This window comes from Ammospiza nelsoni, chromosome 9, assembly GCF_027579445.1.
Source record: "Ammospiza nelsoni isolate bAmmNel1 chromosome 9, bAmmNel1.pri, whole genome shotgun sequence".
Lineage (NCBI taxonomy): Eukaryota > Metazoa > Chordata > Aves > Passeriformes > Passerellidae > Ammospiza > Ammospiza nelsoni.
The window spans coordinates 35,080,149-35,101,795 of record NC_080641.1 but is presented as its reverse complement, the minus strand read 5'-3'; the positions used below and the strand labels follow the sequence as shown (position 1 = coordinate 35,101,795).

At 50.3% G+C, this 21,647-nt stretch overlaps 1 protein-coding gene across 1 annotated transcript in view; it reads right to left on the bottom strand.

The window, feature by feature from the left end:
• Window positions 1-21,647, bottom strand: part of LOC132076669 (cAMP-specific 3',5'-cyclic phosphodiesterase 4B) — an 85,446-nt gene that overhangs the window by 39,730 nt on the left and 24,069 nt on the right. Inside the window, exons 2-5 of the mRNA XM_059477910.1 lie at window positions 20,495-20,689; window positions 18,566-18,602; window positions 18,408-18,478; window positions 13,927-13,976 (exon numbers count right to left, since the gene is read on the bottom strand). Of these exons, the coding sequence (XP_059333893.1) occupies window positions 13,927-13,976; window positions 18,408-18,478; window positions 18,566-18,602; window positions 20,495-20,689 (353 nt within the window). The remainder of the gene's footprint in view (window positions 1-13,926; window positions 13,977-18,407; window positions 18,479-18,565; window positions 18,603-20,494; window positions 20,690-21,647) is intronic.

Below are 21,647 nucleotides of genomic sequence, written 5' to 3'. Positions count from 1 at the left end.
AATGTCGCTGGGAATGAAGGACCTGAGCTGCAATGGGCATTGCAGAAGATGTTTCACCAGGAATCATCATTCCCACACAATAAACAACACTAACAACCCCAACAGAGCATTGGGAACTCTCGGAAAGCAGCAGCTAATAAAAAGTTTTGCTCCTGCATTAAACCCGAAAAGCACTCTCATATCCATTTTGTGTGTTTTAATGTGTCCGGTTGTACGTCAGCCCTGCAAAGCTCAGCTTTGAAGATGCTACAGGAGGAGATGAAAGCTCCAGATTCCCAAAGCCCAGCTCCACTGCACCTTTCTCATGACAATGAGCTGCAAAAACGAGGCGTGAACACCAAGAGCACCTAAAGGTGGCTGATAGAAGTTGATGAAGCTTCCCAGAGAGGTAATTTCTGATGTGGAGATAAGCCTAAAGGTTTAATCTGAAATGCTAACGAGGAAGGAAAACTGGAGACATTCTGAGGAAGGATTTCAGGAGATAGCATCTCCTGTAGGGTGGGATGGTTTTACCACAGGGCAATCCCGTTTCCCAGTGGCCTTCCCCCTGCAGGGAACAATGCAGCCGAGGTGCCACAAATCAGAGGGGTAAGTGACAGCGCTTTTATGGTGCCAAATGGAAGTAACAAAATGCAGGAAGCATCCTGTCAGATGTCACTTAGCAGAGCTATCACCGGGGAATCTGGGAAAGGGATTTGCCTGCATAGTAGGAATTCCTCGGTCCTCGGAGAGGGAGAAGCAGAAATGGCAAGAGAGGCTGAATCTAATCTTGGCCTGTTGAATGAATGAAAGATTCCTCAGTTCCAACTTTATCTCAGGGTTTGGCACATTATCCTTTCACTGACCACGTAGATTCCTCCTTGCCCCGGGGATTCTTGCCTTAATCACAAGACAGGAGGAGAAATAGGAAGCGAGAGAGGAATTCTCCTACCCAGGGTCTAACAGTGAGTGCAGGAGGTGGACGGTGCACACCAGGGAGGGAGCTGCAAGGAGAACACTGGGAAAGATTTCCTAGGGAATGTAACACACTTTGAACGCATTGCTGAAGACAGAATTTCCAAGGTCATGGTGGATTTTTACATTAAGTGAAGCCCCATCACAGCTTTGCTCCCCACAGTCCTCAAAGGGCAGTGGGAAGAGCCCAGGGATCTGCAGGCTGGGATGGAGATGCCCATTGGTTTGGATGGGAGGGAAGCCTGGACTCAGCCCTAGAGCTGAGCCTGAGGATTTCAGATCCCAATCCCAATTTCCTGTGCCCACACTGTGCTTCTGTTTCTCCAACTAAACGAGGCCAGGCTGGGTCACAGCAAGCACATTTTACTGTGTGAGCAGAAGTGTTTTCTTCAAGCACACGTGAGTGCAGGAGTGTGAGAAAGCCCTGGAAAACTCAGGATATGATGATATCCTGACCTGGGTACCCACCTAGGATTTACCTGGGCACTGCATTATCTTATTTGCTGCATGTGGGAGAGCGCTGGGGAGCTCACACGTGCGGGGAAACCAACTTGGATCCTGGAAGCAACATCCTTGTGCTAACGAGGTGCTCCACCTAAGCTAATTAGCCCTGCCTTTCAACAGCCTTAATTAGGTGGGGCACCATCCTGGGCTGTTGTGGCTGGACGGCTTCCGGTTCTGGAGCTGGCTCAGCCTCAGCCTGGCCGAGGATTCCCGAGGATCCCTGAGGATTCTCGAGGATTCCTGAGGATTCCCGAGGATTCCCGAGGATTCCCGAGGATTCCTACCCGGATCTGGCTGTGCTGGAGAGGGGCTCTGCTTGTGCCGGGCTCTCCCCGTCCCAAAGTCCTCCATCCTCACATCTGTGCACAAACACCTCCTGCACCCCTGCAGGCGCCCCAAAAGCTCCTCCTCTGAAACCTCGAGCTGACTTTCACAAGAGGCCCACGGCACGGAAGGAACTCCCCGGCCAGACCACACAGCAACGATCTGAGCTCAACCAGAGGAAAAAACAAGCCCAGAGTCTGAGAGATGCACAGGATTGACTGTGCTCTGTGTCACCGTTTCACAAGAATTTGACAAACCACGGGCAGAAAGGTCCTCACTTGGATCTGCCCCCAAATCCAGGTGCTGCTTTCATCCCCTGACCCATCTGCAGCCATTAAATCAGGTTTTAACCTGGACATAATGAAACTTCTGGTCTAAAGGGTCTGTCAAGAGTGAAAGTCCTTTGTGGTGAAATAAATGCTGGAGTAGGAAAAGGAGGAGGAACCTCAGGGAAGAATCCTGGAAGTTCAAAGCACAATCCTGGATCTACCTGAAAAGCTTCACTTGGCCACTGGCATTGGATGCAAAGACAAAGTTTATTAATAATCCTTAGCTCTTCATGGGGAAAATTATTCAGAAATGTTATAAACAAGGGGCAGAGCAAGGCTGCCCACGTCACCTGAACCACGTAGTACAGGCTACTGGTAAAATGTTAGACCTGCTTCAATCAGGTTCCTTGGCTCCTGGGAAGGTTAAAAGGTCACAATTTAACACTAAATTTGCCTCTATTTCCTCTCAATTTAATCTCCTGATGTTTCTCAATATGAAAGTTAAGAATGTGGTTTCAGGAAGCATCCCAGCTATAATCCATAGGAATTCTTTATGACACACAGCACCCTTTGTGTCCCCATGCCTTGCCTGAGCCATGGAAAGACAGGACACAAGGTCACCCCTTACGTTCTGAATGAGCATTTCCATGATATTAATTATTAAATATAACGAAATGATGTTTTTTCATGGCTAAATGTAATTACTTGAAAGCATTGTCCTTTAGGATGGCAGCTTAAAAACCTGCTTCAGTTTGGAATTTTAATCTGTTTCCCTCCAATAGGTATTTTATGTACTTAAGGGGAAACGCCAACCCCGCCGATTCACCTCAGCTGAACTTTGTGCCCTTGGTTTGCCTCTCCCCGAAATGCCCGGGACTGTCATCCCCCAGCTGAAATCCAGGGATATCTGCAGGGAGCAGAGTCACCCAAGAATGCAGAATGTTGCAGAAAACGGCCTGTTTGGAGTGACAGGGCTGCGGAGTGAAGCCGCGAGTCAGCGCTATCGGCGGATCCGCGACTGCAGCGTGGGACACGGCGCGAGCCCGGGGAGCAGAACCAGCACACAGAGCCTGGACAGCCTCAACTTCCTGATCCACAACCCCCCAGCTTTTAAAAATTCAGGATATTTCACATGTCAGCTGGGTGGTGGCTCCCCAAAACACCCAGGTTTTGTCCACCCCCACACCATAACTCTGATTCCGGGGAGAGCCTCAAGGCCCAGACTCAAACTCCTCAGTGGCTGAAGCAGAGCTGAAACTTCCCCGTGCTAATCCTGGGTATTCATCTCCCTCCTGCACAGCTCGTGACTCACTGGCCTTTCTGTCTCCCCAAGTGCACGTAGAACTTGTGGAATAATGTGCTGAAAATCACGGAGTGAGTCCCATGGGGAGCGGGGTGGGGAGGAAGAGGGAGATGGCAGGAGCCTACAGAGCAGCATCATTTGTTTTGACAGCTTTTAATGTTCCATATTAAACCCTGCACGTGCTCATCTCCACCTGGGAGCTGAGGCCAGCACACCCTGGCTGTTTAAGAGGTGTGTTTGGGACATGGCACCACATTTCCCCTGAAATTACCAGGGAAACAACATCATATTCATTCCCTGGTTATCCATATACAGAACTTGATATTATAGAACACCAGATATTAATTTATTTGTACATTTTTTCCTAGATCTGAACTATTTTAGCTAAATTCTGAGTCCTGTATGACAACATTCCTTAAACCTGGGGTCAGTCCTGACCCAAATCAGGTATTTTACACCACAGAGATGCCTGGAAGGGACAGATGGGGACAAACGTGACCCAGCAATGACAGGCAGACTTGAAAGTGTAACCACTCCCCAAATGGCTGCAGCCAGCAGAGCTGAGCACAGCCTCTCACTCTCAAAAAACATTTGATTAAAGCCCTCAAAACACATTGATTTAAGCACTTCAATCTGAGTTCAAAGAAATCAAAATGTCAGCACTAAAAGCACCTCTTATTAACAATTCCAGTTCAAATATCAGATTGAATGGACATGGAAGTGGAAATGTTCCTCACTGAAGGTCAGCTATGGCTCAGCCTGCTGGGGATTATTCCAGGGCTTACTTTTCCTGCTCTGAGTTTTATACTCTGAGGCATTTTCCAGAATTTCTTACATTTGGCAGCATAAGAAGCACCTGGTGTCAGGCTTGGCCAAGGTCTCTGTGCTGTCACTCACACTGTCAGGAATTCTGTGCAGGAAATTCAGCACAATTACCAGAATTTTGGTGGATTTCAGCACGTGACTCCCCACTCTAGGCAATGTGCACCAGGAGCTGTTCTAGCAGCACTCAGAGCCAGATTTGGAAGTGTGACAAAAGAGGGAGCAGCTGCTGCTAGAAAATGTGGTGTGAGCAGCACCTCTGCCTGGGTCCCTCCTTCCTGACCTGGAGAGGGTGAGGAGCAGCTTTTTGGCTTTTACCTGCACGGGATGATCCCACTGGAAGGGGGTGGAAAAACTGAAAAGTTCTGTGCAGTAGAGCTGAAACCCAGGAAGCTGCAATGCAAAATTTGAGAAATACCCTCCCCAAGGAGCTGGAATTCAGGTGGAGGCCCAGCAGCATTTGAGGAGGAGCCAGGTGGGGACCCTGTCCTATGAAGTCTAAACCAGAAACACTCCAGTTCAACTGGAAACTTCTCCTGGAGTTCTCTTCTTCAAGAGGATCTTTGGGAAGAAAAGGGAGGAAAGCATTTCACAGCTGTCAAATGGCAGCAAAGTCCATTTCCAACAAACCCTGCACTTGTGTGTGTTTATTCTTGGATTCTCTTAGCAGGACCGGCCCCACGCTGTGCTCAGTGACAATCCCCACAGAACAGACGCCGTCCCACATCCTCCTGGGCTGTCCCAGGCCAGCACAAATGCTCCCAGCACGGATCCACACGTCCTGTTCTCGAGTCAGCTACAGCAGGGACACGATTTTGGGTCACTTCTTGTAAAAGCTGTACAGGGAATGAGGCGGGGAGGGAGGGAAGAGGCGCAGGAAAACAGGCTGGCTTTTCCACTTCCCAGAACTCTCCCCTGGCTTTTCCAGAGAACACAAAGATTGCTCTGATCAACTCCTGCTTTTGTCAGCCTCATATCTGGTATTTAAAGAAAAGGACACTGCTTGTAAAATGTGACATTTCAGAAGCATTTTGGTATGAAGTGCTAAGCCTGACAAACCTCCCTAAACACAGGCTTGAGGCACAAAAGGTCTGACTGGATTGGACCCACTTGGAATGGAAACATTGGGGTGGCTGGAATATGCTCCAGGGGCCCTGGCAAGCTGCAGCCAGAGCCTCTCTCCAAGTGCTTGGAACCTGCAGCCTTTGAGGTCCAGGGAAAGTCTGTTTCAGAAAGCTTTTGAAGAGTGTGAAGGTGTGGTGGAGGAGTTTAGCATGCACAGATGATTAATTTGCTCCTGGAAAGGGAGATTTCTGACAGTAGGATATTTATACTGGAATATCTACATTAAAATGCACAGTCCCTTTAAAATTCAATTTAACTATGGAGTTCCTTAGCACTGAATAATGATCTTGGATCCCAGCAAACCTTGGGTCAGATCCTGCTCCTGGCTCATGTTTGTCACCTCCAGAGGCACAGTCCTGATTACAAAATCAAAAGATATTAATTGTCAAATCAACACCCTGCAGGATTTTGGAGGGGTTTTTTTAAATTTTGAATTCCTAAAATGATTCTGAGCTCGAATGCACAGCAAAGCCAATCAGTGCTACCTGTGGATGTGAGAACATTTCCCACAGGGAGAGGTGTATGTAAATAGTTTTTAAAGGCTACTGCTTAAAACATTTAAATGTTGGTAATCATACATATTTACAGTGAACTCAATGAACTTTGAATAAACTGACAAGTTTGATTAATAACCATAAATAATTAGCAGCTGTTTCCTTTCTGTCAAAAAAGGTATTGCAATTATAGCATCCTTAAGGCTGTCATTTACAGGCACTTCTTGGAGCAAATATTACAATGAAATGTTTCATTAACTCTTAGTGTAACATTCCTCCCCGCTTGCACAATGGTGGTTACATTAATTAGCACACCTTGCTTGGCTACAGAAATCATTTTTAGTTCATCAGGAGATGAAACTGGTGATAAAAGCAAAACATTTCTGGGTGATTTGAACATCGAAACGATCAATATGTTCTTTATTCAGTGTCACTGTTTGGCAACTGCTGAGCGTGAATCAGAATGGATGCAATTCCATATGGAATAGAGGGAAAAGTTCCAGAGCAACCCTTTGCTTTCTCTTTTAATTCCACCTTGATTTTTAAAGCTCTAAAAGTTTTAATCTTTGTAATTGTTATTTTGTAATTTTAGAGTTAAGTTTGGTGAGCAGACTGTCCCTGCAGAGGACAGCAAATTCCAATTCTGCCCTTCAGGAACAGTCCTTTCCCCTCTTTATGTTCCCCTCCAACCTGGAAACAACCCCTGCTCCCACCAAGACCAATAAATATAAAAAAAAAATTTGGGAATTCCTGCCTGACTACAGACCAAAGGATTTGGCTGCTGAGAATCAGAACACAACGTTCCAAACACTTTTTAAAACACAAGAAGAAAGCAACTTCCACTGGGAATCAGGTCGTGCAGGAGGACCGAGGTTTGGCCTTTGGGGCTGGCTGTGGGATTTGAGCAGTGCATTTCCCTGGGAATGTCTCCACAGGGATTCTGGATGCAGCTTCTCCCATGGAGTGTCCAGGACAGAATGCTCTGCACTGAGAAACTTCCCAGAGCTGTGGGGCCGAGCTGCTGCTGGGGGCTTTGGGGGGGCCACTGCAACCCCCAGTGCCTGGAATGCTGTGACATGGAAGCGGAAAGGACTCAACCAGCGGGACAATGTTCATCGCCCAGGCACGCACACACTGTGCCCTGCGACCTAAAAAAATAACCCGGCCTGCCAGAGCTTTGGTTTGGGTGGTTTTGTTTGGTTTGGGCTGTTTTTCCCTCTGATCCAGGACACAGCTCTCATTCTCATCTGGAACTGATTCAGGGTGCCGAGGAGTGCGCTGTCAAAACCTCCCCCAGCAGCCCTGATGCTTGTGTGCAGCAAACAAAGGAGACACAGATTTTATCAGCGCTGATATCAGCGATGGCAGAGCCCAATTGTCTCCGCAGGGCCCTTGCGCAATGCAGCGGGACGGGAGCTGGGAACGGGACCCGACCTGGCCCTGCAGAGCAAAACAGGGACACAGCGGGACCGGACCGGGCCCTACAGAGCAGACCAGGGACACAGCGGGACCGGACCGGGCCCTGCAGAGCAGATCAGGGACACAGCAGGACCGGACCGGGCCCTGCAGAGCAGATCAGGGACACAGCAGGACCTGACCGGGCCCTACAGAGCAGAGTGAGGCAGGGACACAGCGGGACCTGACCTGGCCCTACAGAGCAGATCAGGGACACAGCGGGACCTGACCTGGCCCTACAGAGCAGAGCAAACCAGGGACACAGCAGGACCCGACCTGGCCCTACAGAGCAGAGCAGACCAGGGACACAGCAGGACCTGACCGGGCCCTACAGAGCAGAGTGAGGCAGGGACACAGCGGGACCTGACCGGGCCCTACAGAGCAGATCAGGGACACAGCGGGACCTGACCTGGCCCTACAGAGCAGAGCAAACCAGGGACACAGCAGGACCCGACCTGGCCCTACAGAGCAGAGCAGATGAGGGACACAGCGGGACCGGACCGGGCCCTACAGAGCAGACCAGGGACACAGCAGGACCGGACCGGGCCCTACAGAGCAGAGCAGATGAGGGACACAGCGGGACCGGACCTGGCCCTACAGAGCAGAGCCAGGGATACAGTGGGACCTGACCTGGCTCCAAAGAGCAGAGCCAGCCAGGGACACAGCAGGACCGTGCCACCCCGAGGTCCCTCCGCTGCCACTGCACGGCTGCAGCTGCCCGGGTCACTCGGAACGAAGGCACCCATCCGATAAAGCCCTTTGATAGCCCGGCTGGATCGATGGTTTATCCTACCTGAGTGTGGGCTCATCAGTGAAATGCCAACTGACCAAAACCCCAGAGGTTTGGCTCTGTGACCCCTCCAAAACACATCGCTGCTGCTGTTAGAGAAGCCCTGCTCCTCCCTGGCTGCCCGAGGATGCCATCTCCGTGTGTCCTCAGGGCTCAGCTCCCACTAATGCCTCAGCATTTAGCTTTTATGGGTTTTATATTTTTAGCTTTTTAAAACAAAATATTTTTCAGATCCTGTTCTGCTTTAGCACTCTAAAGCTGCATAGCCTGTCAGGTGCTGCTCTCCCATTTTATTCAGACAAAACCATTCCTCTCTAGGCCTGAAACCCAAGGACACCTCACTGTCTCAGGCCCTGAGAGGTCCCTGAGAGATCCACTGTAAACAACAGTGAATTGTGGGCAGCAAACTGAGAGCAAATGACTTCATTAGCTGAAGCTGTAAGTGGAGGATTAACCCTGATATATAAATGGACCAAACTTATAAAAGTGTGAAAAAGTGGTGACCGTCGCCCAGCCCATCTTGGGTGTAGCCCTGAGAGGCTTTTGACAGCCCAAGGTGTGCCTGTCAAAGGCTTTCAATAAATACCTGCTTTTATTCTCTTAATTTCCTCTAGCCTCTGTTTGAGGAGCCGCTCCAAGGCACCACCAGCCCCTCGGGAGCCTGTCCAGAGCCATTCCCGATGGGAAAAGGGAGCAGAGACGCCTCCATCCCTGGGTATCTGTGAATGGCTGTCCCGGGCAGGCTGGGGAATGCTCAGGGAGTCCCGCACAGCACAGCCGGGCTGCAGGAGGCAGCTGGCCCCGGGGAGTGACAGGAGCGACAGGCTCCTGATGGCAGCAGCACGTGGAGCATCTTCATGTGACATCCACAGGTGGGGCGGAGGGGAAAACAGTTTTTATCCGTTGCTATGGAGTTATGATTAGCTTGTGTGTCTTCAGAGCCTGCCGAGGAGAAATGAAGGCTATTTTCTTATATAGATGTCATGAAATCAATCCTGGCAGAATTTCGGGAGTCAAAGGCTAAGCAGGTTTGCCCGAGTGCCTCCTGTCACTTGATACACAAATAAATCTAGCCAGGGGACCTGAAACAAGTGTCACTTGTCAGCCAGAGCAGGGCACAAAAATGACTTTTTAGTCTCGTTTGGAGCTGTTTATGCACACAGCAACACAACAAACGTGCGTTCAATAAAACACAGCAATTATCCTCACCCAAAATGAGCCTTAGAAAATGAAGCAAAAAACCACCCTTATTGCAAAGGGTGACTTCAGAAGAAACTTTTCCCTTATTCTCTCCAAATGCTAAAAGCAAACCTGATGTTCTTCTTTTAAAATGTGTCTGCCTCTAGCTCTTTGGCACAGGCTTGCTGCTGGGAGGGCCGGCAATCTATTTAATGACTGCATTGACGTCAATAGCATAACTGAAATACTTACTAAGATGCATGAGTCCAACTTTCGGGGGGTGTGTTCCAGCAGGCGGGCGCAACACGCGGAGCGGACTCCGGCAGGAATGAACTCCCCCCAGAGCCGGGGAGAGCCCCGGGATGGCCGGAGCTGCCCCAGCCCCGCTGGAAATCCGCTCTTTTAACGTGAGGAGCGGCAAGAATCGCCTCAGCGCTCACCAGCACGCCTTTAGGCGCGTCATTAAGCTCATTATCTACCTGATTTCTCACACGGTTTTGGTTAGTTTCTGAATGATCCGCATCGTGCCTGCGCTGCATCCTTTAAAAATAATATCTGTAGGTGCTCACAAGCCTCCATTGTGCACGCAGGCTGTGACTCGGGGGCTCGGCTGCTCGGGAACTCGTGGTTCCTCTGCACCACTTAAAAACCCAAAGCACCACAGCCATTTGACTTTTACAGTGGCTCTCCAAATCAAAAGGTCAAATCTTCAGCCAAACTCTCGTCAAAGAAACAGAATTTCAGGGTGAATCCACTGCTCCGTGTGTGCCCAGAGCCATTCTGCACGTGCCAGGCAGAGCAGGATGGAGCAAGAGCAGCAGCTCCGTGCTAATTGCTGGGGATCAGAGATATTTGTAACCCAGAGCTCACTCGGATGCACAAGGCTCCCTAGCTCCTACGAGAACTTGGGGCTGTCAGCAGCACGAGCATTATCCAGCCTTTGTTTATGCTTTACACAAAGGTTCGTGCACGAGTCTGTGTACGTCCTACACCCACAGGAAAAATGAAAGAGTACGAGTTTGGAGGTCGTGTAAAGGCATGTGAGAGGAGCAGACAAACGTGCCGAGGTACAGGAAAGCAGAGCTAAGGCACAAGGAAGAAAAACAGCGACCCTTCCCTCCCATCCCCAGAGAGGAATTTGAACAAAGCTTTAATCCCCTGAGCCCTGAAATGCTGCAGGTGACATATCCCAAAGGGCAGCACCCCACAAGCCTGGGGCTGCGGCAGATCAGCAATGTTGTGTCATTAATTGTGAGGAGAATGCCTATCATTAATTGTGAGAGCTGCCCATCATTAATTGTGAGGAGAATGCCTATCATTAATTGTGAGAGCTGCCCATCATTAATTGTGAGGAGAATGCCTATCATTAATTGTGAGGAGAACTGTCATTAGTGAGTGCTGAGAGTATCCAAGGGCATCTTGAGAAGACTCTCCACAAACCCCTCGCAGTCAGGGGAAAACTCAGTGCTGTTTGATCCACAGCTCTGTGCTTTGCTCCTGTCACCACTGGTGACATTAAATGTGGCAGTGGATCAAACAGGAATGGGAAAACACTGCCCATCCCAGGACTGATGGTGTGGGAGCAAAACAGGTTGGGAAAAGTTTGTACCAAATTTGTGGAAGAATGAGAGGCTTGGACTGTGAAAGGCAATTCGATTCAGAGGGAATAAGGGTCACTGAGGGGAACAAACATGGAAGAAAGAACAAAAGCAAGCAGGGAAAGCCAGACGTGCTGCTGGTTAAAGGTGTTATTGGTTGAATCATTGGGTAGGAACTGCAGACCTTCACTGGGCCAGCGGAGGGGAGAGCTGGGGGCAGAAGGGAAGGCTCTGATCGATTCCTGAGCCCAAGGTGGCACAAAGGTCACCAGCAGTAACTGTGGCAGAGGCCACGCTCAGCACAAACAAAGGGGGACAGGAGAAAGAAACCTCAGGAGAAAGAGCCCTCAGGGACACTGTGACACCGTGTCCCTCATTGTTCCTGTAACCCAGAGCTGGCTGAGCCCTGGCCCTGCACAGCTGCTGGGGATGCCACACACCACAGGAACCCACAGCACTCCCATCATCCTGCCCAGCTCGTTAAGGACTGATGGACTTTTGCTATGGCTTTGTATTTCCATGTTATGGTTTCTCAGTTAATTCATAAAAGTGATTTTGTGCGTTCCTGTGAGCTGCACTTATAACAAAATAACAGGAAAAATCTGCCAGATTTACTTCAGCTGATACCAAGGACAAAACACAGGATGTTCAATCCATATTGCCCTTCCTTCTCTGGCTGTGCTTGCAAGGTTAAGAAAGCTCTGAAATACACAGTGACACCAGCAGTGCCTTTCAGAGTCCTTTGTCCCAGGAAAAACCCGGCCAAAAGTTTTTCTGCTTAAAGAAAATGAAAGCAAAAAAAGAATTTCCTCATTTCACCACAGCTCATTTATTCCACCACGGGCCTGGGTCCTCAGTGATGCAACACCAGCAACAGATTTGGCTGTTGTTGCTTGGAAAATCCTGGAATATTCCAGCTGGAGTAAATAGCTGGCATGTATTCCTTGCAGTGCAAATGCTGGATGTAATTTGCCTCCCTCCAGGGTAATTTTATTAATGCAGCCCTGTTTGCTTTAAGGCCTGAGTTCTGTATTTCTCAGAACAGGATATAAATCACCTCGTTAATGACAAATCAAAGCAGACATCCACAAGATGCTCACAGTGATGTCAGTGCGTTGTGGTAAAGCCGTGAATCAACGGGTGACACTGGAGAGTTAAAATCAAATTCCCAGCTTCAACAAATCTCGTGAATCTAAACCCAGTCCATTCCAAACACAGTCTTTCATCTGCAGAGATGTGAAGCAGCCTGGTCCCAATCAAAACACGACTGCTTCCTTCTGCAAAACCTTCAGGAAAAACACTCTGCATCCTCTCAGCTGCTGGCACAGAACTGGAAGGGTTCTACTAGGAAAACCTCTCCTTCAGTTCATCATTTCCAAAGCAGAACCATCCACGGGGGAAAAAAAGGTGCAAACACTGAAAAAGTTCCTTAAAAATCTCTGTTCTTGCTGAATTAAATGGAAACTTCCTTAGAAAGTCAAGGGTTGTGATTGTTTCCTGCTGCTTGGAAAGGAAGTCAGTGTGACAGTGGCTGTGAAGAGGCAGAGGAAGGCAATGACCTGAATTTAACCAAGAACACAGGGTTTTCTACCAATAATGCCAATATTGGCTGGTTTATGTAGGAAATCACACAACTGCCTATTAATCTCAAAAATGCATCTCCTTCTTACCTACAAAGTGTCACAATTTACCACAGCTGCAATGATCCAACTCACTTTTAAAAATTTTACTTGAAGATTTCACCTAAAAGCAGCTAAGATTCATGGTTAAAAACCTATTTACTTGAGGGGCCACAAATCCAGCCTTTACAAGGTAACACAACACTTGCTCTACAGTTCTGTGTGTCAAACACTTCATTACTAAAGGAATTCTCATATATTCCCAGCATGAGAAGCTTGGATCAGCTAAAAAGTACCAAGTGGCCTACAGCTCTCATTGGAAATAGTGTAGAAAAATATGCCCAAAGTGTTAAAAAGTTGAGAGCCACTTTTTCCACTGAACGTGTTAAGAAAACGAACCTAAAAATTCCTGGAAGGGCATTTTCTCCTCATTATTAGACTGTCTAACTTACATAAACAGATTCATTGAAGGCCTAGGAAATTTTCCGTGGGTTTTTTTGTTTTTTTTTTCACACAGGCACAAATTCAAAGCTTTGCTAGATCCAGCCTTAGATCAGATGATGAGCTGCATTCCTGCTGGCTGTGACAGAAAGGGAAGGAGTCTGAGACTGTGTTGTCCAGTTTTGTTTTTGAATCAGAGGTTTCCATCTCCCATTAACAAGTTTGGAGGAACCTAACCTGGAAGTGTCCAGGACTCTGTGTGTCCCTTGAGAATAAATAACACACAGCAGGAGAGGAAATTATAGTTATCCAGGCTTCACATGCTGTGAAAATTAAGCTTTATTAGTCCCTCCAAGCATGTAATTATTGGAAGGGCTGAGATTAAACCTTACAAATGGGCACTGATCCAAATCTTATCTCCTTCTCTCCGGAGCAACCTTTGAATTAGTGCAAGCAGGGCCAGCTCTGATGCTGAGCAGGGTTCTACAGACCCTCAGCCTGGCTGAACCCAGGTGTCAAAGCAAATAAACCTGTCCTAGCTAATCAGCTTCTGCTGCTCACCCTTGTCCTTCCCCTGCCTGAGCAGCCCTCACGGTGCTGCCCACCCCACCTTGCCCTGGCACCTCCTTTCCCAGCAGGAAGGCAAGGGAGTCTCACCCAGGAAAGGTTTGAGTACACAGATCACATGGAGACAAACTGAAATAAACAGAATAAAAAAAAAGACCCAGCTGTGCCTGAGCCTGTTCAGGGCTCGTGGGCTGGGGCTTGTCCAGGCCTGTGCTCACAGGGACTCACAAGAACAGCAGCCACTGTGGCCATGACTATCAAACCAAAATCGTGTTCATCTCCTGTGCTAATGCACCAGCACAAACCCCAAACCAAACGATTAAAATAACAATATTTGCAGCCTGGTAGCTCTCTCCTGTGAGTTTTGCAGGAGGAACCCAGACTTGCACTGGGGAGGAGGCAGGAGAGCAGCTGTGAGCAGAACTGGGCAATAAATGCTGTGTGCCCTTGGCCTGGCAGCCATCCCCACATCCCACACGTACCTTGCAGGTTCACTCTGGAGACAGGTGGCTGACTCGTGGCTGGAGATCTCCTAGGAGGGAACAAGAATTCTCTGTCAGAGGTGGGATTTTATCTTTGCAAACCCTGCCAGCTCCCCCAGTTAAAAATCCTTTTCTGTTGTCCCAAAAAGCCCCAAACATTTCACAAAGATTTGTCGAGCAGCACTGACAGATCTGTTAGGAAAAGCCAGAGATGGCTGCTCTCTGCCTGCTCCAGAGGCTGGAAATGAGGAGAAATGGAACCATCCCATGCTGCCTTTGCAACTTCGTGCTCAAAACATCCCTGAAGGCAGCAAGGGCCAGGCTCTGGAGTTCCCCCATGGCCAAGGCCTTTTCCCACAAAGCTTTTCCCTACAGAGTTTGGAATGGACCCTGCAGTGATGCCAAACTGCTGCAAGGCAATGCCACAGGTCAGGTCAGAAATATGCCTTCAAACCCTCCAGTTAACACTGGAATTGCTCCTGAAGTGAGGAAGAGGATGCTGCAGTCACTACTGTTTAGCTCTGAGACAGCTGAAGGACACTTCCTGGACTCTGACCAACAATCTCAGCAGCAATTCCTGGATTTTGGAGGGGCCAAAAGTTATTTGAAAAAAATTGGTTCAAGTCAAGCCAACAGGATCTGACTGGGAAAAGGTGCAGATTCCCTCCAAATGTCAACACAGTTCCCTGTAAGACTTGCCAAACAAAACTGTTACTTTTTCAAGCTGAAACCATCATCAGAGACTTGTTTTCTAAAGGAGTTAAAAAGAGTTGACACCAAAACCAAGACACTTCAGTTTGGATTGACTGCAGTCCTTCAGGCTGACCAAAAATGAAACTTTGGGCTTCTGCTTCCCCAAAGAAGTTTCAGATCCATTTTAACTGAAGCCAGATTTCCCCACACTCTCCCTTCGCCGACCTCCTTCCTAACCCCAAATTTCGGAGTCAGCCACTGAACTACAACATCCATTATTCGCCAGCTCTGCTTTGAAGCTGGAATCAAAGCAGGCAGAGCGGCTCAATTGTGCTGCAATTGTAGCTCCGGGGGGTTCTTCAGAAGTGCTCCGGGAAGGCCTCGCTGCCCAGGTGAGGTGTGGAGCGCGATTCCAGCCCCGCTCCCAGCCCGAGCCTCCCCGGCACCCAAAGGCTGTTCTGGCAGCATGAGCAGCACCCGGGCTCTCTGAAGGGTTCAGCACAGGGCACACGCGCTGGGCGCTCAGTTCCCGGCAAATGTGCCCCGACCTGCCTCTGCTGAGCCTTTGAAAAGCCAAATCTCGAGATCTCTAAAAAACAGAAACTCCCCGACAGGGACAGCGCGGAGCAGAGGGATCCAAGCTCAGGGATCTCCAAGCGCCGAGCTGCACTGACATGCCTTTGAGAGGTGGGCAGGCACCAGCCGCTGCTCCCTGCGCTATTCCCCGCTCCTGAGCCACCCTCGGGGCCGTGTGCCCATCCTGTTCTGCGGGCAGGGAGGGAAGAGCTCTGACAGCGCTGTCCTTGCTCGGCTGCCGCTGCCCGCTCCGTCCCGCCCGCCGCAGGGCATCGCACCGAGCCGGCTCCGGATGCTTCCCGACCGCGTCCTGCGCTGCGATTGCCAAACTCCGCCACTCCAAAGCCATTAATCATCCTCTCCTCTTTTCCAATCAGGAAACTGCCTCAAGAACCCTGACGTTAAAGTCCAAAAAATATGACTGCCAGTTGTTTTTTTTCCTGCAGGCCTTAACATTCATACTTTCCAGCAAATATGTGGGACAGCATCCTCTTTTTCTTTGCTCGGGCCAGGAGGGGTGGAGGAGGAGGAGGAAAAAAGAGAAGAGAGGAGAAGAAGGGGTAAAGGAAAGCTGAGATTCTCATGATGCCCAGAGCAGAAGTTTAAGTAAAATGTCACATATCATGAGACAGATGATAAAACCATGAGCTGGCAGCATGGCTGCAACCCAGCAGAGCTCTGTGGAAACTGCGCAGGAAGCTCCACGGCACCTGGAAGCACATTCCACCATGGACTGGGATGCTTGGCATGGGATAGTTTAAAGATTTAATGACTTTTACTTTGGCCAGGCAAACACTTTATACCTCAATCAAATCTGGGAATGCTTTCCAAAGGACACTGTAAGATGCCTGTGTGTCCTACAGGTTACACCCTCGCTTCCTTCCGGCCATGTCCAGTTTCAGATTCCTCATTAAGAACAGCCAAAATGCCCAAGCTTTCCAAAAAAGCAAAGCTTATGAAAAAGGAATATTTAAACCATCTGGGTTTTCATTAACCTCCACCTTGGAATGCAGCAGTTCCTTCCCATCAAAATTTGCCAACAGGAATCAACAGGAGGGAAAACCTCACGCCCAGATAAAATGCTGGGCTTTATGTAAAATAAAGATGATGAGCTTGTGGTGGACACCAGGTGATGCCAATCACACTTGGAGTGGAGCGAGCCCGTGGTGTCCCACTGGGGACATCCTCATCCTCATCCTCACCCTCATCCTTCCCTTCTGGAGCCAGTGAAGGATCAGTGGGACGGGTGGGTGCACAGCAGACCTCGCCAGGAATGAGTGATGATGGTTTGAGGCTGAACAGCTCTCTGGGGCCCAGCAGGCCAGAGGATGACGATGACTGGCTCTGTATAAATAGCCAAGGGGAAACAGTGGTTCCGGACAAAGGCCTAAAAAGGAGTTTGTTTGGTTTCTCCTGTGCAGCAGGTAGGAAAAACAACATCCTCCTCCTGAGTGCATCACCTTCCTCCTTCAGAGCAATCAGTGTCAAAGGAAGTGATGTAGGATTCAGTTCTCTGGGCAGCCCTCTGGCAGCTGAGCTCCAGGATGCCACTTCTGGGAAATCCTTGCTGTTCCCAGAGCTCCAGGTTTGGGGTGCCCTTTGGCCATGAACAGCTCATGTGAGATAAGCTCTGTTGGGTAGAGCTGATAACACCACCTTAGGGGGTTTGATCCCTCTGCGGGCCAGTTAAGAGTTGGCCTTGATTCTGCTGGATCCCTTCCAACCGGGACAATTCTGGGATTATTATTGCTCTGTGAAGCAGCAGTGGAAATGCAGGGCAGGACCATTATGGAACGCCTGGGATAGCCAAGGTGGCCACATGACAAAGATCATGGAACTCTTTAGGTTGACAGAGACCTCTGAGATCACCAAGTCCAACCCAGCACTGCCAAGGCCACCACTGACCTGTGTCCCCAGGTGCCACATCCACAGGGATTTTAAATCCCTCCAGGGATGGGGACTCTACCCATGCCCTGGGCAGCCGTGCTAGGGCTGGGGAACCCTTTATGTGAAGAAACTCTTTCTGATATTCAAATAAACCTTCCCTGGCCCAGCCTGGGGCTGTTCCCTCTGCTCCTGTCCCTGTTCCCTGGAGCACAGCCCGACCCCCCCGGCTGTGCCCTCCTGTCAGGAGCTGTGCAGAGCCACAAGGGCCCCCTGAGCCTCCTTTGCTCCAGGCTCAGCCCCTTCCCAGCTCCCTCAGCCTCTCCTGGGCCTCCAGACCCAGATCTGTTTCTTTCTCACTCTCCAACCCCTCAATGTGTTTTTTTGTGGTGTGGGGCCCCAAACTGCCCCCATGATTCATAATGGACATTGCACAAAATGAAACACAATGCCTGCTCCTCAGGGAGGACCTGAGGGATGAGGGGATGAGGGGAGGAGAGGATGAAGAGATGAAGGGATGAGGGGGATGAGAAGACGAGGCGGTCACGGAATGAGGGGTGAGGGAATGAAGCTATAAGAGCATGAGGGGATGAGGGGATGGATGCCATGAGGGGATGAGGGGATGGAGGCCATGAGGGGAGGAGGAGACACGAGGACAAGGTGGTGAAGGAATGAGGGGTGAGGGAATGAAGGGATGAGAGCATGAGGGGATGAGGGGATGGATGCCATGAGGGGATGAGGGGATGAGAGGACAAGGTGGTGAGGGAATAAAGCGATGAGAGCATGAGGGGATGGATGCCATGAGGGGATGAGAGGATGACGTGGTAAGGGAATGAGGGGTGAGGGAATGAAGGGATGAGAACATGAGGGGATGAGGGGATGGACACCATGAGGGGATGAGGGGATGAGGAGATGAGGGGATGAGAGGACGAGGTGGTGAGGGAATGAGGGGTGAGGGAATGGAGCAATGAGAGCATGAGGGGATGGACGCCATGAGGGGATGGACGCCATGAGGGGATGAGAGGACGAGGCGGTGAGGGAATGAGGGATGAGGGAATGGAGCGATGAGAGCATGAGGGAATGAGGGGATGGACGCCATGAGGGGAGGGCAGACGGCGCCCCCTGGCGTCGCGCGCAAACCGCGGCGGAGCCGTGAGGCCATGGCGGAGCCTGAGGCGCCGTGGCCGCCGCTCCCCGGGCCCCGCCGCTCCCCGGCCCTGCCGCTCCCCGGGCCCCGCCGTTCCCGCCGCTTCCCTGTCCCCGCCGCCCCTGCTCGGGCCCCGCCGGCTCCTCTTGTGTGCGAAAGGAGCTTAAAAAGCCAGGCTTACTTGTTGGAGGTGCCGTGTAAATTGGTGAGAAGCGTGAAGTTGTTCCTCACGCTTCTTAGACTGGCCAGCACCTGAGGGAGACAAAACCGCAGGTGTCACCTTCTCCGCTTCAATGCTTTAGAAAAACTATTTCAGAGGCCAATATGCCATCAACTCACCTGGGCAAAAGGTGTGACAATCAGGTCGTCGCCATGCCTAAGGAAAAACGGAGAAAAATGTATAAATTTCTGTACAAATTTACCTTCAAACAAAGTGAAATTCACCTCAGGGAAGGAGCGTTTTCCTGAGGGGGGTTTTCCTCACGAACGTACCCACGCAGCATTTAGTTAACACCACAAAAAAGCTTGTTCCTAATGGAAAGGTCACCGTGTATATCCAAAACAACCGGCTGCAGCAAGCATTCGGACTGAGAACGCCAGGCAATAAAAGCCAGGAAATTCAAAAGTTAAGGCTCACGCTTGCACCGCGGTGGAAAAAAACCAACCGTAGTGGTGCGGGGAAAGGTCACCTTTGAATTTCCTGGCTTTTGTTGATCTCTGTCGCAGTCTCTAACCTTGTTCAGACGCCGGGTTTTGTCTGGCTGTTTTCATCACGGAAGATTTGAGCAGAAGTTGTGAGCAAAATATACCAGCAATAAGAGGGATTTTTTTTCTTTTTGCCTTTTTTTTTTTGGTATTAGTTATGGCACTTGAGCGTGTATGGAACATTCTGTATGATTGACCTAACTGAGAGATGGTAGGGTATAGAATCATTGGAAGGTTAGGCTTGGGAGGGAGCTTAAAGCCCATCCAGTCCCACCCCTGCCATGGGCAGGGGCACCTTCCAGTACCCCAGGTGGATGCAAACTCCACCCAGCCTGGCCTTGGACATTTCCAGGAATCCAGAGGCAGCCACAGCTGCTCTGGGCACTCTGTGCCAGGGCCTGCCCACCCTCTTGACCAAGAATTCCTTCTCAATATCCAACTAAATCTACCCATTTTCAGCTTAAATCCATTCCGCCATTTCCTGTCCCTCCATTCCTTGTCCCAAGTTCGGCTCCAGCTTTCTTGGATCCCCTTTAGGCTCTCTTAGAAGCAACATTTTGGTCAATTCTATTCTTAATCTCATAATTAATAACAGGATGTACTGAGCAAGGGCAGCAGAGCCAGCTCCAGGACCCTCTGGAGAGTTCTCCACCAGTGCTGGACCCCTCCAAAGAGCAATTGTCCCTGCTGTGCTGCCAGAGGTCATCCCTTCATCCTCACTCGGGTATCAGTGCTATTAAGCCTAAATTTAATTAAAATTGTCTCCTGCTCATGGAGACTCTGTCCCAGTGCTAACAGAGCCTTGATGCCCATGGTGGATGGACACTTCAGCTGCAGACAGCCATGAATTTGGGGGAAATTATGGGATTCCCCCACCCCAGCACACTGCTGGGAATTGTTACAATCCACCCTTTACACGAAACACTATTTGCATAATCTGGAGTGTTTCCTCCAATAAATATTTACTCAGTTTTAACTCAGCAGGAATATTTTCTCGCAGAATTCTCGTGGATCTGGCTAATATTCAGATTTCCATTCCGTGACAAAACTTTCGCAACAGCTCAACTTTGTTTAACGAGCACTTTTTTTATAGCTGAATGGCCGCTTCAAAACTTCAAAATGTGCCTTTCAAAGTGAGGGGCTGGGAATCCAGGACACTCTGTGGGTATCGATCCTCTCAAGCTTAGCCATCTGTCTCATTTTCCCCTTGGTTCTTGGGAACAGCCCCAAAACACGATGGGGAACAGCAATACTGTAAATAAAAGTACAGCATAACTTATCTGTTATTCCAGGATATGGCTTTGAAAGCTCTTCTGCTGAATTCTGGAGAAAATGGGAATGTTCAAGGGATGGGATGGGATGGGATGGGATGGGATGGGATGGGATGGGATGGGATGGGATGGGATGGGATGGGAGAGGATGTTGGATCAGCACCTGTTTTGTGCGTTCCAGCTATGGAATGTGCCAGAACCACCCATAAGCTCCTCTTAACACAGCTCTGAGGATCAGAGCAGCACAGAGAGCTGTAGGAGAGCGCAGAACACGAGCTGAATTGGTGCTTACTGTTCGCTCGGGAGGGAGGAGTTCCTGGACATGGTCTTTGGTGAGAGGTCATAGTCGCTGTCGGATCTGTAGAGGAACGACTCCCGGCGCTGGCTGTGGCCCGGGAACGTCGTGTGCAGGACGAGTCCCGACGAGGAGCTGGCCTGCGGGTCCAGCGGGCTGCGCCCCGGCGACGGGCCATTCTCCACATCGAAGCTGCGAACGGAACACACACCGCGGGTCACACGCTGCCACAAGAGGGCTCGCAGAGCATGTGTCACCTCAGTGTGGCTCTCTGCCACTGTGTCACAGCATGGCTCCCTACCACCGTGTCACCTCAGTGTGGCTTCCTACCACCGTGTCACCTCAGTGTGGCTCTGTGCCACCGTGTCACCTCAGGGCGGCTCCCACCATGTCACCTCAGTGTGGCTCTGTGCCACTGTGTCACAGCATGGCTCCCTACCACCGTGTCACCTCAGTGTGGCTCTGTGCCACCGTGTCACCTCAGTGTGGCTCCCTACCACCGTGTCACCTCAGTGTGGCTCTGTGCCACCGTGTCACCTCAGGGCGGCTCCCACCATGTCACCTCAGCACAGCTCACTGCATCACCTCACCGTGGCTCACTGTGCCACCTCAGCACAGCTCCTACCGTGACACCGGCCTGCGGCCATCAGAGCCACTCACCGACCCCGAGTTTCTCCCGAGTGCAAGGAGGACCCTGTGTGACCATAAACATTTACCCCGGAGGCTCCTGTGCTGGCTGCCTCTGCTCATGCTTCCTTCAGCACGGACGTTGAGCGGCTCAGCACAGCTCTCAGCACGAGCACGCAGCAGCTGAAGAGGGCAGGGATAGATCAGAGATGACGGAGAATCCATCCCTGGCAGGCCCTGGCACAGGTGTCCAGAGCAGCTGTGGCTGCCCCTGGATCCCTGGCAGTGCCCAGGCCAGGCTGGAGATGGCTTGTAGCACCCGGGACAGTGGGAGATGTCCCTGCCATGGCAGGTAATGGAATGGGATGGGCTTTAAGTTCCCTCCCAGCCCAAACCATTCCAGGATTCCATTATTCTAAACACCCCACTCCACCCTCAATGCCTTTTGCACAAGCCCAGGGGTTCGATTTGCCAAACCTCACTCCAAGTCTTATGAGCACAACAGGGACTAAAGGCACCACAA